The sequence below is a fragment of the Podarcis bocagei genome (genome assembly GCF_964188305.1).
Source record: "Podarcis bocagei genome assembly, chromosome: 13".
NCBI lineage: Eukaryota > Metazoa > Chordata > Lepidosauria > Squamata > Lacertidae > Podarcis > Podarcis bocagei.
In genome coordinates, this window is record NC_138138.1 from 54,780,591 (window position 1) to 54,795,648 (window position 15,058).

Here is a 15,058-nt window from a genome sequence, read left to right on the forward strand (position 1 = left end):
AGAAAAAGACTATAGAACATTATTTCAATACATGAGCACAGCAGCAAGGCTTTTATATGCACAAAGATCGAACGATTCACCATTACCCACCATGGAGGAATTATTGTTAAAATGATTGGTCTTAGCTGAGGTGTTTAATCAGAGAAAAGCCATTGTCAATATTTACTAAAGACTGGAAACTCCTTATAGACTTTTTGAGAGAAAAATAAAACAAAAATGATGATATCTGGGTTTAAGAACTGAAGAAAGTATTGGTTTATAGAAAACGGGTGCTATCTTGGAACAGATGTTTTGAACAATTTTCGATGTATAGCTGACAAACGAAGATTTGGAAATTCTCTCTCTTTTTCCCCTTTCCCCTTTATTTTCTTCCTTTTAGTTTGTGTTTCTATTTAGATGAGATAGATAATTTATTACGGTCAGAGACCAGCTTATAAAACACACTTGGGGGTACTGTCACAGAAGGAAAACAATCAATCAAAACAATGTACAACAATAAATTTAAAAGCATTGTACAATTTAAAAACAACATACGACAATAAACTACCACAGGGAGCTGACCCAGAGTCACTCATAGAACCGAGTTTGGGGTTTTTTTCTTAACGAACTAGTTTGAGTTGGGAGATGGTCTGCGCATACAGATCTGTATTTAGATTAGTATTTTTTTGGGGGGGGGAGGGATGCGAAGGTTAGCATCAAATAACACCCCAGAGGACAGGATCACACTTCAAAACGACCTTGACAGATTAGAGAACTGGGCCAAAACAAACAAGATGAACTTTAACAGGGAGAAATGTAAAGTAAATGAGAGGCACAAATACAAAAATGAGAGGCACAAATACAAGATGGGTGACACCTGGCTTGAGAGCAGTACATGTGAAAAGGATCTAGGAGTCTTGGTTGACCACAAACTTGACATGAGCCAACAGTGTGACGCGGCAGCTAAAAAAGCCAATGCAATTCTGGGCTGCATCAATAGGAGTATAGCATCTAGATCAAGGGAAGTAATAGTGCCACTGTATTCTGCTCTGGTCAGACCTCACCTGGAGTACTGTGTCCAGTTCTGGGCACCACAGTTCAAGAAGGACACTGACAAACTGGAACGTGTCCAGAGGAGGGCAACCAAAATGGTCAAAGGCCTGGAAACGATGCCTTATGAGGAACGGCTAAGGGAGCTGGGCATGTTTAGCCTGGAGAAGAGGAGGTTAAGGGGTGATATGATAGCCATGTTCAAATATATAAAAGGATGTCACATAGAGGAAGGGAGAAAGGTTGTTTTCTGCTGCTCCAGAGAAGCGGACACGGAGCAATGGATCCAAACTACAAGAAAGAAGATTCCACCTAAACATTAGGAAGAGCTTCCTGACAGTAAGAGCTGTTTGACAGTGGAATTTGCTGCCAAGGAGTGTGGTGGAGTCTCCTGCTTTGGAGGTCTTTAAGCAGAGGCTTGACAACCATATGTCAGGAGTGCTCTGATGGTGTTTCCTGCTTGGCAGGGGGTTGGACTCGATGGCCCTTGTGCTCTCTTCCAACTCTAGGATTCTATGATTCTATGATTCTATGAAATATCCAACATCTTGTTATGATGAGATTAAAAACCACTTTCAGAGTTGGTTGCATTATCGACAACTATATGAAACACATAAAGAAGACAGCAAGAAAGGATTCAGTTATACTAGATCTAGGTTTCAAATGGAAGTGATCGAAGGGAAAGTGAAATTATTGAAGGCCGCATACAGCATATTATTAGAATGGGAGACGAAAGATGAAGAGGTAAAATCAGTTATGATTAAATGGGCACGAGATGTAGGTCACAACATTATGATGGAAGATTGGGAAAAATTATGGAAAACTGATTTCAAATTTACAGATTGTTCCCTATTGAAGGAGAATTACGTGAGGGTGATGTACAGATGGTACACAACACCAGTGCAGTTAGGGATAATAATAATAATAATAATAATAATAATAATAATAATAATAATAATAATAATAATTTATTATTTGTACCCCGCCCATCTGGCTGGGCCTCCCCAGCCACTCTGGGCGGCTTCCATAGAAACCAAAAATACACTAAAATATCACACGTTAAAAACTTCCCTGAACAGGGCTGCCTTAAGATGTCTCCTGAATGTCAGGTAGTTGTTTATCGCTTTGACATCTGGTGGGAGGGAGTTCCACAGGGCAGGCGCCACCACCGAGAAGGCCCTCTGCCTGGTTCCCTGTAGCTTTGCTTCTCGCAATGCGGGAACCGCCAGAAGGCCCTCGGCGCTGGACCTCAGCGTCCAAATGTACAAAACTAGTTCAAATATATGTTGGAAGTGTAAGGAAAGGGAAGGGACATTTTATCATATGTGGTGTGATTGTAATGTAATTAAAAAATGATATACAATGAATTGAAGAAAATGTTCCATTTAACATTTGTTTAAAAACCTGAGGCATTTTTGTTGGGGATTGTAGGGAAAGACCTGGCAAAAAAGCAGAAAAACATCTTCATGTATGTGACAATGGCCGCGAGAGTTCTGGTAGCACAAGGATGGAAGACTGAAGAAACCCCACCGAAAGAATCATGGCCAGAAAAATTGATGGACTATGCCAGGGGTCTGCAACCCGCGGCTCCGGAGCTGCATGTGGCTCTTTTACACCTTTGCTGCGGCTCCAGGGCGGATACTAGCGAGGGGAGGAGGCGCATTGTGCGCCCCAACACTCCCCACTGTGGCGGGCGCTGTACTGGCTGTGACGTCGCATGGGGGCGGTGCGTGCGTTAGTCACGCACCGCCCCGACGTCACCTTCCCGCCCGCCCGCTACATTGTAAGGGGCATGTATGGTGGTCACTACTACATTGTAAGGGGCATGTACGCTGGTCACTGCATTGAAAGGGGGCGTGTACGCTGGTCACTGTTTTGAAGGGGAGTGAAGAACACACACACAAAAAAGGTAACTTGTTAATTTAACGTTTATTTCTATGAGGAGGAGTAATTCTGAGGGGTCAAACAAAGAAATAATTAAAAAAAGTGACAAAAAAGTTATTTTTATAATGACGAGTTTTGCGGCTCTTTTTTTTTCTTCGGAAACGGGTCCAAGTGGCTCCTTTTGTCTTAAAGGTTGCAGACCCCTGGACTATGCAGAACTGGCAAAATTGACTACGGGACAAGGATAACTGTGACTTTAAAGATGAATGGGAACCCTTTACAAAGTATCTGAAGATGCAACAAAGTGAACTGGACTCCTTGGCAGATTTTGAATAAACATTCACAAACTTTTTATTGATAATAATCAGCTAAATAGTTTGAGGATCTATACAACTTTGTAACATGCAGAAAACAGCATTCTCAGAGAAACCAAAGACGGGAACGGAGGGAAGTTGGGGGGTGGGGTGGGGGTGGGGGTTTGTGGGGGAGGAAAAATGGGGGGAAACAAGGATGATATGTTTTTGGATAATATGTCTTGTTTTAATTTTGAATAAAAAAAAATCCAATATCTTTTTATCAAAGATTTTTTTTAAAAAAACTTTAATAAAACCTATTCCAAATACAGTGGTACCTCGGGTTAAGTACTTAATTCGTTCTGGAGGTCTGTTCTTAACCTGAAACTGTTCTTAACCTGAAGCACCACTTTAGCTAATGGGGCCTCCTGCTGCCGCCGCGTTGCCAGAGCACGATTTCTGTTCTTATCCTGAAGCAAAGTTCTTAACCTGAAGCACTATTTCTGGGTCAGCGGAGTGTGTAACCTGAAGTGTATGTAACCCGAGGTATCACTGTATTTGTGTGTGTGTGTGTCTGTCTGTCTCTCTCTCTGTGTGTGTATATTAAAAATCTATAATAAAACATTTCCTCATTTTTGTATCTTTGTGGGAGGGAAATGGGTTTAACTCTGTACGTTTTGTTCTCTCCCTGGTCCTCCTCTGTTGGCTAAACTTCCACTTTTAAAAGGAAGCCAGAGGGTAAACTAGGCTATCAGGGAGGGAGGGGGCAAACCCCGGAAACTGGGTGCCCCCGTGGTGCTGCTGGCACTGCTCTGTGGTTTTGGAAAGCTCTCAGATTTGACCGTTCCCTGCAGAAGGCGGCGTGTTGACAGGGCAAAGATCACCAGCCAGCGCCGGGCCAAACTGGGAGACGTCAGGAACCCCTGAACACCCTTCCCCCACCCCCGGGAGACCAGGAAAAAGGTAAAGGTAGGACTGGGGGAACCCTAATCCCAGTTTGGGTTTGGGGCAGCTTGCTGGGAGAAGGGCTGCCTGGTATCACCCACCCAGGAACTGGAATTTGGCTGGGTGGCATTCTCGTGGTGAGAGGGACAAAGCTGCCATTTTAGGGACAGGGTTTCAGGGCAGGCGTCTGGGTCATTGCTCACCGGACCGGGCTTCTCTTTTCAATTTTTTAATTGATTTTCCAAAATTTACAAACAAACATAAATTCTAACTGTAATTATTCCACTCTTTTTAAAAAAAAAATGAATGAGACATTGGAGTTCTGTTAAAATCCTTGGTTCGTAATAGTTTGCTGTTATTCACAAAAGCCACACAGCGCAGACACCAGAGGAGAATGGCATTTTGGGGGCGAGTGAATTTCTGAAGTAGACAACTTATGGGCGTCTGGCCGTGAGTCCGGCTGTGCCAGCTTACCAAGGTCAACACCCTTATATAGACTTGTTATCTGTGTAGATATAAATCTGAGGCTACAATTCTCCCTTTCCGCATGTAGGCTTGTACAGGGTCAGATTTAGGTTTGATGAGGCCCTAAGATACTGAAGGTCATGGGGCCCTTTCTATGTCCAGCTGTCCTTTGTCAACAACAAATTGTCCCTGTTTTTTGTGTTGAATATATGCCCTATGGTCATTTATGGACCTCATAGGTATCTCAAGCCATTTGCCCATGTTGCCCTGCAACCTGTCCATGCAGAATGTAGGCACCCTATATATAGAAAGGAGCAAACCAGGGATATTTTAGGGAGCAGGCAAGCAGGCGGGGCTCATGACTTACACCCTAGGAGCCTACACAACACAAAGCACTGTTGCTGTTTTATTTAATTTGCTTTTTATCTTATATTTTGAAAATGTTGTTGAGTCGTTTAGTCGTGTCCGCCTCTTCGTGACCCCGTGGACCAGAGCACGCCAGGCCCTCCTGTCTTCCACTGCCTCCTGCAGTTTGGTCAAACTCATGCTGGTAGCTTCAAGAACACTGTCCCACCATCTCGTCCTCTGTCGTCCCCTTCTCCTTGGGCCCTCCATCTTCCCCAACATCAGGGTCTTTTCCAGGGAGTCTTCTCTTCTCATGAGGTGGCCAAAGTATTGGAGCCTCAGCTTCAGGATCTGTCCTTCCAGGGAGCACTCAGGGCTGATTTCCTTCAGAATGGAGAGGTTGGATCTTCTTGCAGTCCATGGGACTCTCCAGAGTCTCCTCCAGCACCATAATTCAAAAGCATCAAAAGCATCATTTACTTAGCAGAGTTCATTTCCCTTTACACAGCAGAAAACTTGTTGCAAACTCGTGTGAGTTTCTTAAGACAATACGCAGTTCAATCTGGCTTGTCCAGGTTGAAATGCGTTTTAATATTTCCTCGGCGATCAGCCTTCTTTGGAAATGTACATCCAGTTTTTTCCCCTTTAATTTTTTTGGGGCCCCCAAGAGAGTGGGGCCCTAAGCTATAGCTTGTTTAGCTTATATGTAAATCCGGCACTGGGCTTGCATCTAGGTAGACCTCAGAACTTTAGAAGCGAGGAGCTCTCAAAATGCTGTCATTGTATCCAATGAGTATTTTTGCAAGCCACCCTCTGAAGAAGTCTGGAGTTGTTTTTTGGGGGGGGACTTTATACGAATTCTTTGTCTGAAAAAACCCCTGTAAAAAGTCCAGGTGGATAACATCTCATGGTTCATCTTTCGGGAAACGTCCCACACTGAATCAGTTGGTTTGTGCAAACCAATAATTTTTTTGGATTTCCTCCCCTTTGTCTCCTGTGTCTCATTGGAAAGATCCATCATCATCATCATCATCATCATCATCATCATCATCATAATTTATTATTTATACCCCGCCCATCTGGCTGGATTTCCCCAGCCACTCTGGGTGGCTTCCAAAAAAATACTAAAAACAATACAGCATCAGATATTAATGTGTGTTTAATTCAGGCTTTATCAGCCTGGTACCTCTAAGTCATGGATAGGCAAACTAAGGCCCGGGGGCCGGATCCGGCCCAATCACCTTCTAAATCCGGCCTGCGGACGCTCCGGGAATCAGCATGTTTTTACATGAGTAGAATGTGTCCTGTTATTTAAAATGCATCTCTGGGTTATTTGTGGGGCATAGGAATTCGTTCATTCTTTCCCCTTCAAAATATAGTCCGGCCCCCCACAAGGTCTGAGGGACAGCGGACCGACCCCCTGCTGAAAAGGTTTGCTGACCCCTGGTCCAAGTGTTTTGTGCAGTGTGGACTGGGAAAGTGTGATTGAGATCTATCTATCTATATCTATCTATCTATCTATCTATCTATCTATCTATCTATCTATCTATCTATCTATCATCTATCATCTATCTATCTATCATCTATCTCTATCTATCATCTATCTATCTATCTATCTATCTATCTATCTATCTATCTATCTTTTGTGGGGCTACTGTGCCTTCAGTTAAAAGCTCCTTCCCTCCATGCAAGGTCCGATGAGAGCTGTAATTCAAAACACCAGGTTGAGAAGCCTAGCTTAACCAATCCTTTAGCACCATGTTCTGCCTCCTCGCCTGATTCTGACATGCAGGCATCAGGGTTCCGTGTCTTTCCAGGCGCCTGGTCTTGTTCCGGAGCCAGAGTCACGATGAGTCAGGACTACCGAGATCTCACAGCTGTGGACGTGGAGGATGACGACGACGAAATACAGCTCCGAAAAGGTGTGTAGTCCAGACGGGACTTCGAAAAGATGTGTGGGGAACGAGGTCCGCATAGGTAAAGGCTCGTAAGAAGTCTCCTTCTGGCATGCTTGCGAAGAATCGTACAATTGTAGAGGTGGAAGGGACCCAGGTCTCTTGGGCTTGCTGATCAGAAAGTCGGCGGTTCGAATCCCCGCGACGGGGTGAGCTCCCGTTGCTCTGTCCCAGCTCCTGCCAACCTAATAGTTTGAAAGCATGTCAAAGTGCAAGTAGATAAATAGGGACCACTCCGGCGGGAAGGTAAACGGCGTTTCCGTGCGCTCTGGTTTCCGTCACGGTGTTCCGTTGCGCCAGAAGCGGTTTAGTCCTGCTGGCCAAATGACCCGGGAAGCTGTCTGAGGACAAACGCCGGTTTCCTCGGCCTAAAAGCGAGATGAGCGCCGCAACCCCATAGTTGCCTTTGACTGGACCTAACCGTCCAGGGGTCCTTTACCTGTTTTTTATACCTTGTTCAACCTGCTGCAAGACAATACAGTGGTACCTCGGGTTAAGAACTTAATTCATTCCGGAGGTCCGTTCTTAACCTGAAACTGTTCTTAACCTGAAGCACCACTTTAGCTAATGGGGCCTCCTGCTGCCGCCGCACCGCCAGAGCCCGATTTCTGTACTCATCCTGAAGCAAAGTTCTTAACCCGAGGTACTATTTCTGGGTTAGCGGAGTCTGTGACCTGAAGCGTCTGTAACCTGAAGCATCTGTAACCCGAGGTACCACTGTATTAATGGGGTCCTCGCGAGATGAACCAGGATCGTGACAGTTAGCAATGCTATGTGGACTAGTGTCCATTTGTCCAAAAGAGCAAGGACTAATTTGGGATTGATTCTTCCAAGAAATAAGCACACCATACGGTCAGATCTAATTCCTATTGTAACTCCATAAAACTTAGGTTGACTTTCCACTAGCCCTTTTCTCTGGAATTGGGATTTGGGTTCCTTGGGGCTCCTGTGCCTTCAGTTAAAATGTTCCTTCCTTCCTTCCTTCCTCCTCTCCCTCCACCCCACTGAACCCGCTCTGCCTTTTAGTGCTTCCTGTTCAGTGACGCTGGGAAATTAGTCATGACTTGTCATGTGATTAGTCAGCAGTAAAAGAGGCAGAAGCTGCAAGGAGAAAGCCGATAATTAAGATTACAGGGGACCTTGTAATTACTGGGGAGGAAACATTTCGGAGAGCTGTGAAAAAATGCTGCTGGATAAAATGTGTGATATGTTTTAAGTCCACTTCCAGCTTATTGCGGCAAAGTCATGTCTCCGCATTCCTAAAGAGCCTACAGGAATAGCTCTGTGGCCATGTAATTATGGGCTACTTCGGACCATACTGTAGTAGGAATTTGTAAATCAACAAATCAGTACAGTGGTACCTTGGGTTACATACGCTTCAGGTTACATACGCTTCAGGTTACAGACTCTGCTAACCCAGAAATAGTGCTTCAGGTTAAGAACTTTGCTTCAGGATGAGAACAGAAATCGTGCTCCGGCGGCGCGGCAGCAGCAGGAGGCCCCATTAGCTAAAGTGGTGCTTCAGGTTAAGAATGGTTTCAAGTTAAGAACGGACTTCCGGAACGAATTAAGTACTTAACCCGAGGTACCACTATATGGCAAATTCAGTCCACACTTTCCCCTGTCTCATTATATTTCTGCCTTCAATCCCTGTCCCTTCTCCACCTCCTCTTCCTCTCAAACCTTGGCCTGCTTTCCACCCTTCCTTCAGTCACCCTCCATCTATGAACTCTGCTCACTCCCCAGCTTTCCCTACAAAACTCCGCCTTTCCTTTAGGGCCTGTGTGAAACCACTTTCCCCCTGGGTGACAATTTCCCCTTCCCTCAAAGAAGCTGGCCTGCAAACATCCCAACCGTTTTTGCTGCCTGGTTGCTTGGAATTCCCATAAGAACCACTGCGTTGCAGCCAAGTGGTGTCAGAAGTGTCAAGCAACGTTGACCGATAAAAGAGGGTAAATTACTGCAGAAGATCTAAAATGCAAGCTGGAGTTGAGGGTGGATTCCTGACCGATGCCCCTTCTCCTCAGCCTCCCAGAAACGCTCCCTGGGCCTATCATGGAGGCAACGAATCTGCCCCAGCCGTCGCCTGGTCCTGATCCTGCTGGGAGTGAGCGTCATCCTCACCATCGCAATCATTGTCTTTGGCGCCAAAGGTGAGTGCTTCAAGGATTGAGGGATGACGTGGGGGAATGACATTAAGAAAATAATAAGAATGAGAAAAGGGCGGGATGGAGTGGGAGAATATTGAAGATCAAGGGGGTAGGCAAATGTCCAAGGAAGGGATGAGTGTTCAGTGAAAAGGCCTCAGGCAGAGAATGAGGAGCGCAATGAAGGGTCTGTGTGCACAGCTGGAGTCCTATGCAGACACAGGAAGGGAGAACGTGGGGGGTGGCAGCTGTGGGGCGCCCCACCTACACCTCCCTCTCTTCTCCCCCCACATGTTGTGACTGCCCTTTGAAGTGGGGCTACCTTTGACGGTGACCCTACCTGCCCGCAAACTGTCTCGCCACAGTGGTGCATGCTCTGGTTATCTCCAGCTTGGACTACTGCAATGCGTTCTACGTGGGGCTACCTTTGAAGGTGACCCGGAAACTACAACTAATCCAGAATGCAGCAGCTAGACTGGGGACTGGGAGACCACATAACACTGGTCCTGAAAGACCTACATTGGCTCCCAGGACGTTTCCGAGCACAATTCAAAGTGTTGGTGCTGACCTTGAAAGCCCTAAACGGCCTCAAAAGCCAGTATACCTGAAGGAGCGTCTCCACCCCCATCGTTCAACCGGACACTGAGGTCCAGCTCCGAGGGCCTTTTGGCAGTTCCCTCCCTGCAAGAAGCAAAGCTACAGGGAACCAGGCAGAGGGCCTTCTTGGTGGTGGTGCCTGCCCTGTGGAATGTTCTGGGTTCCTCTCCTACTTCCTGCATGTGGGGAGTAGGGACCCTGTTGCAAAAGTTCAATAAAGACCAGGCTTACTAGCCGCTTTGCTTCTCAATATTCTCTGGTTGGCCTCTGTTATTTCCTCCTACCAATAGGGAACCCACTTAAGGACTCTATACGGGCTCTTGGATACCCCATAAGGGACAAAGGAGCAGTTTTTCTTATAGCACCGGAATTCGCCAGTTGGCAGGGTGTTGCTGAGCTGATGTCCAGCTTGTGGGCTTCTTCTAAGCCGCACCTGCTGGACCACAGTGAGAACAGGGTGCTGGACTGGACGGGCCATTGGCTGGATCCAGCAAACCTCTTACTACGTTACTGCATTCTTACCCGCACCGCAGGCAGTCAACGCAGCTCTCAGCTATCGGGAATGCGCGATACGCTCACAAGCCTGAATCAAAGTATTGGTGATGGAATCGTCTCCCTCCAGCAGAAGGGTAAGTAAAGGACGCCTTGCGTAGCCTCCAACATTTCTCCGATGGAAATAGGAACGTCCAGAGAAGAATGGCAGGTGAGGTTGATGGGCTATAATATGCTGAAACGGCTAAAAGGACCGGAAGAGTCAGAAATCAGGAAGACCAAAATTTTAATAAGGAATGGGGAGAATTTATAACTTATCTTAAAGATCAGGCTTCCTCAACCTCGGCCCTCCAGATGTTTGGAGACTACAATTCCCATCATCCCTGACCACTGGTCCTGCTAGCTAGGGATCATGGGAGTTGTAGTCCAAAAACATCTGGAGGGCCAAGGTTGAGGAAGCCTGATAAAGACCACTGTAAACAGTTAAAATCACTACGGTGGTACCTCGGTTCACGAACTTCATCCGTTCTGGAAGTCTGTTCCAAAATGAAGGTGTGTTTTCCCATAGAAAGTAATGCAAAATGGATTAATCCGTTCCAGACTTTTAAAAACAACCCCTAAAACAGCAATTTAACATGAATTTTAGTATCTAACGAGACTGTTCCATAAAATGAAAGCAATAAGCAATGTACTGCACTCACACAATCAATCAATCAATTAGTAGCTGAACTGGGTTCCACACAGTCCCAAAAGAAAAAAGAGTTGCCAAAACACAAACGCAAAATAAATAGCAAAAACAGACAGACCTCAGCATATCACTCAAAACGGAAGCGTGGCACTCAAAACAGAGCATGTTCAGCTTCTGAAAAACAGTTTACAAACCGGAACACTTACTTCCGGGTTTGCAGTGTTTGGGTTCTAACTTGTTTGAGTACCAAAGTGTTTCAGAACCAAGGAACCACTGTAGTTGGTTAGGTGAATCAATTAAAAACTGTTAGCAACAACCGGGAATAGCATCCCTGGTGATTTGGGTGACGTGGTTTTTTAAAAATTGAGTGTTGTTGTTTTTTAAAGCGTGTGTTAAAAACTTCAGGCAACAACTGCAGCCTCTCTGAGCCGTGATTCCTGTATTGGAGAATCGCTGCTGCCAGTCTGTGTCAGCAGCACTAAGCTAGGAGGAGCAAGGGTCTCCGATTCAGCATAAGGTGGCTCTTGCAGTATTAGACCACAGCCCAAGTCCTCCTGCAATGTTTTTCTCCCGCTGAAGCTCCATTCGGCAAAGGTCCCCTGCCATGTTAATTAGAAGCTTCCCACTCCTTTTCGCTCCCCGTTCAGGGCGAGGGCAGCATTGCCGGAGAATGATGCTGAACGCAGGAGATGCTGCGAACTTACAGAGGGGAATCATAGACATAAAACCCACACAGAAACACATCATTGCTTGTTTTAACATGCTTGTGGGAACAACTCAGAGGCTGTGAAGGAAGGTTAACAGCAGAAAGAATTAGAGGAAACATCGGAAGTGACTATGAAAAGCAGTAGAAGTTTGAGATGATCAGAACCCTCCAAACTTGAAACATGGGAAGTCCTATTTCAAAATTTATAATTTGGCAGAATATTCAGATTATGTGATATGTACAGTGGTACCTTGGGTTAAGTGCTTAATTCGTTCCGGAGGTCCGTTCTTAACTTGAAACTGTTCTTAACCTGAAGCACCACTTTAGCTAATGGGGCTGCCACGCTGCCGGAGCACGATTTCTGTTCTCATCCTGAAGTTCTTAACCCGCGGTAATATTTCTGGGTTAGCGGAGTCTGTAACCTGAAGCGTCTGTAACCCGAGGTACCACTGTATATGTATAATGTGGAATATTTAAGGTGATTTGATTGGATTGTTAAAGTGGAAAATTTAATAAAAATGATTTTTAAAAAGGAGAGAATGATGCTGAATGCGCCACGACCAGTCCCCAAGCGCTAAGGCAGGCGACAGGGAAGGCTTTGGCGGGGTGGGGGGCCGCAAGAGAAGACTCCAGCTTGGACCACGTTGCCACCCAACCCCACTTTGTGCCTTGCAGGGACGGACACAGCCGCGAAGATCACGCAGCTGGAGGCGAAGGTGAAAAAACTTACGGAGGAAGCAGAAGCAGGTAAGTTGGGGAGGGGAAACTGGATGCAATTGGCAATACATCCAATTGAAACGTATGTTGGAAAGGCAGTTTGGTCCTGACGCTATAGCAGCATCGGAAACACCCTTGCTGCTACAAGATTTAAATTCTGCAGCAAAAACAAAAAACTCTACACTTGCACTCTATAAAACCCTTCTCAACTGGAAGAAATGTGATTTAGAATATGATAGACAAAAATGGAGTGAAGAGTTAGGGGTACAGATAACAAATATTATATGGGAGTCGAGTATAAAATCAACAGAAATAGCCTCTACGGATCTAAGACTAAGACTTATTCAACAGAAAATAATATTCAGAGTCCACTGGACTCCAGCAAAACCTTACCAGAAGAAAATAACAAATGCAGACAACTGCTGGAGATGTGGAAGTAAAAATGTGAACTTAGTACATAGGATGATTAACTGTCCGTTGATAAGATCATTTTGGTGTGAGGTGAGGATATTTACAGCAAGAGTAATAAAAAGAAATTGTTATTTAGGGGAACTGAATTTAATTCTAAATTATATACCGGAAACGTGGGAGATTACAAGGGGTCAAAAAAAAAAATGGATATACCGTGCCATATTAGAAGCAAAAAAAAACTTGTTCTGATGAATTGGAAGAGCTGGAAAAATATTCCACTGAGCACATGGATTGACAATATGGACAGACTAGTTACATACGAAGGAATTGTGTATCGATACAAATTAAGAATGGATAAATATGAAGAAATCTGGAAGGAATATTTAAACGATAAGGCGGATAGTGGTGGGAAATAGGGAGAGGAGAGAGGTGGGGAAATATGGTTTAAAAAGTGTAGTCATAGGTATATCAGTACTCAAATCTGAAATGTTATTGGGGTTTTTGTTATATGTGTTTTTTGTGGTTGTTTATATTGAAAAAATGATTAAATAAATTAAAACAAAACAAAACAGGATGCAATTAAAAAAAAAGTCCACTGAGAACTTCTGCAATTGCTTTTTTCAAGCGGTCCCAAATTGGAGAGGGAAAGTTTCATCTGCACCGGACTTTAGTGTGAATTTGGAGCTGCTTGTGTGGGTCTCCTTTTATTTACCGGTTTCCTCATTTAGCTGCTGCTCCTTTTCTCTCCCCTCCCTCTCCTCTCGCCTTTGCCAGCCAAGACGCGACTCCTGTCCCAGATGACAACCTTGCAGAGGAGTTTTAGAGGCATGAATTGCGACTTGCAGAACTTCAAAAACAACCGGACAGGTCAGGAGTGCGGGGAGTCGGGGTCTGGAAAGCAGATTGCCTGAGGGTTCAAGACAGGGTGGGAATGTTCAGGGTGGCAGGAGAGGATATATTGTTTATTCATATCATTCCTAACTTGCACTAGCAAGTTCCTTTACTTGTTTGTTGTTTAGTCATTTAGTCGTGTCCGCCTCTTCGTGACCCCCTGGACCAGAGAACGCCAGGCCCTCCTGTCTTCCACTGCCTCCCGCAGTTTGGTCAAACTCATGCTGGTAGCTTCGAGAACACTGTCCCACCATCTCGTCTCTGTCGTCCCCTTCTCCTTGTGCCCTCCATCTTTCCCAACATCAAGGTCTTTTCCAGGGAGTCTTCTCTTCTCCTGAGGTGGCCAAAGTCTTGGAGCCTCCGCTTCAGGATCTGTCCTTCCAGTGAGCACTCAGGGCTGATTTCCTTCAGAATGGAGAGGTTGGATCTTCTTGCAGTCCATGGGACTCTCAAGCGTCTCCTCCAGCACCAGAATTCAAAAGCATCAAAAGCATCATTTACTTAGCAGAGTTCATTTCCCTTTACACAGCAGAAAACTTGTTGCAAACTCATGTGAGTTTCTTAAGACAATACGTAATTCAAGCTGGCTTGTCCAGGCTGAAATGCGTTCTAATATTTCCCCTTGAATCCCTCCTAAAAGAATAAAGACACCACAGTCTTATTCATAAGCAATAAAAGGAAGTTTACTCACGATCAGGCAGAGCACAGTGTGATCCCTGAAGGCAGGCTTGAGGCCAGTGATGGCCAAACTTGGCCCTCCAGCTGTTTTTGGACCACAACTCCCATCATCCCTAGATAACAGGACCAGAGGGATGATGGAATGATTGATACATCAATTCATAAGATTAAGGCACCCCTTGTCTGTAAAAACCACACACAAAGCGGTTTACAAAAAAGACGAAAGGGTAATATTGTGACTAAGAAGAATTAACAACAGCAATTCGAGGCTCTTGAAAAGGGATTTCAACATCGAAAAGTCGAAAATAACAGTCGGATAAAAACAGATGAAAGCTCGCGTGAGTTTTCTAAACAACTGGGTAGGCTATATAGGAATATAGGAAACCCGAACCACAAACCCGCTAACCCTAACCACTACACAACCCTGGTTTGATCCAACATTAGTCAGAGAAGTCCCACTGAAATCGGTGGCCCACACAAAACAGTGCCCTAAAATATATACCTGGACTTGTTTCGATTAATGTCTGCAGGAGACTTTTGTGGATATTTAAGTTACAATTAGAAAAATCTTAATAATTATTCATAAAGGAAACAGCTTATATGAAGTAAATAACTCCTCCAGATACAGGATAAAGGAAATATTTTATTTGGCTGTTTGTATTGTTGTATGTTATGCTCATTGTATGTTATGTTCATGTTTAATGATGGATTTCTGTATGGGGGGGGGGGTTATGTTATGTTGTAAATAAAATTTCCAATAAAAGAAAATTAAAAAATGAAATCAGTGGACCTTGGTTGTTTCATTGGTACTGCTC

At 44.8% G+C, this 15,058-nt stretch overlaps 1 protein-coding gene across 4 annotated transcripts in view; it reads left to right on the top strand.

The window, feature by feature from the left end:
- The window catches only part of LOC308572199 (asialoglycoprotein receptor 1-like), a 37,153-nt gene that overhangs the window by 17,901 nt on the left and 4,194 nt on the right, over positions 1-15,058 (top strand). Inside the window, exons 2-7 of one of the 4 annotated variants that reach the window (XM_081168172.1) lie at positions 4,061-4,175; positions 6,779-6,883; positions 8,944-9,069; positions 10,194-10,289; positions 12,222-12,293; positions 13,449-13,541. In XM_081168172.1, coding sequence (XP_081024298.1) covers positions 6,811-6,883; positions 8,944-9,069; positions 10,194-10,289; positions 12,222-12,293; positions 13,449-13,541 — 460 coding nt within the window. In that variant the 5' untranslated portion in view covers positions 4,061-4,175; positions 6,779-6,810. Of the gene's footprint in view, positions 1-3,961; positions 4,176-6,778; positions 6,884-8,943; positions 9,070-10,193; positions 10,290-12,221; positions 12,294-13,448; positions 13,542-15,058 lie in introns of those variants that run through there. The other 3 variants (XM_081168171.1, XM_081168170.1, XM_081168173.1) reach the window with 3 other exon arrangements.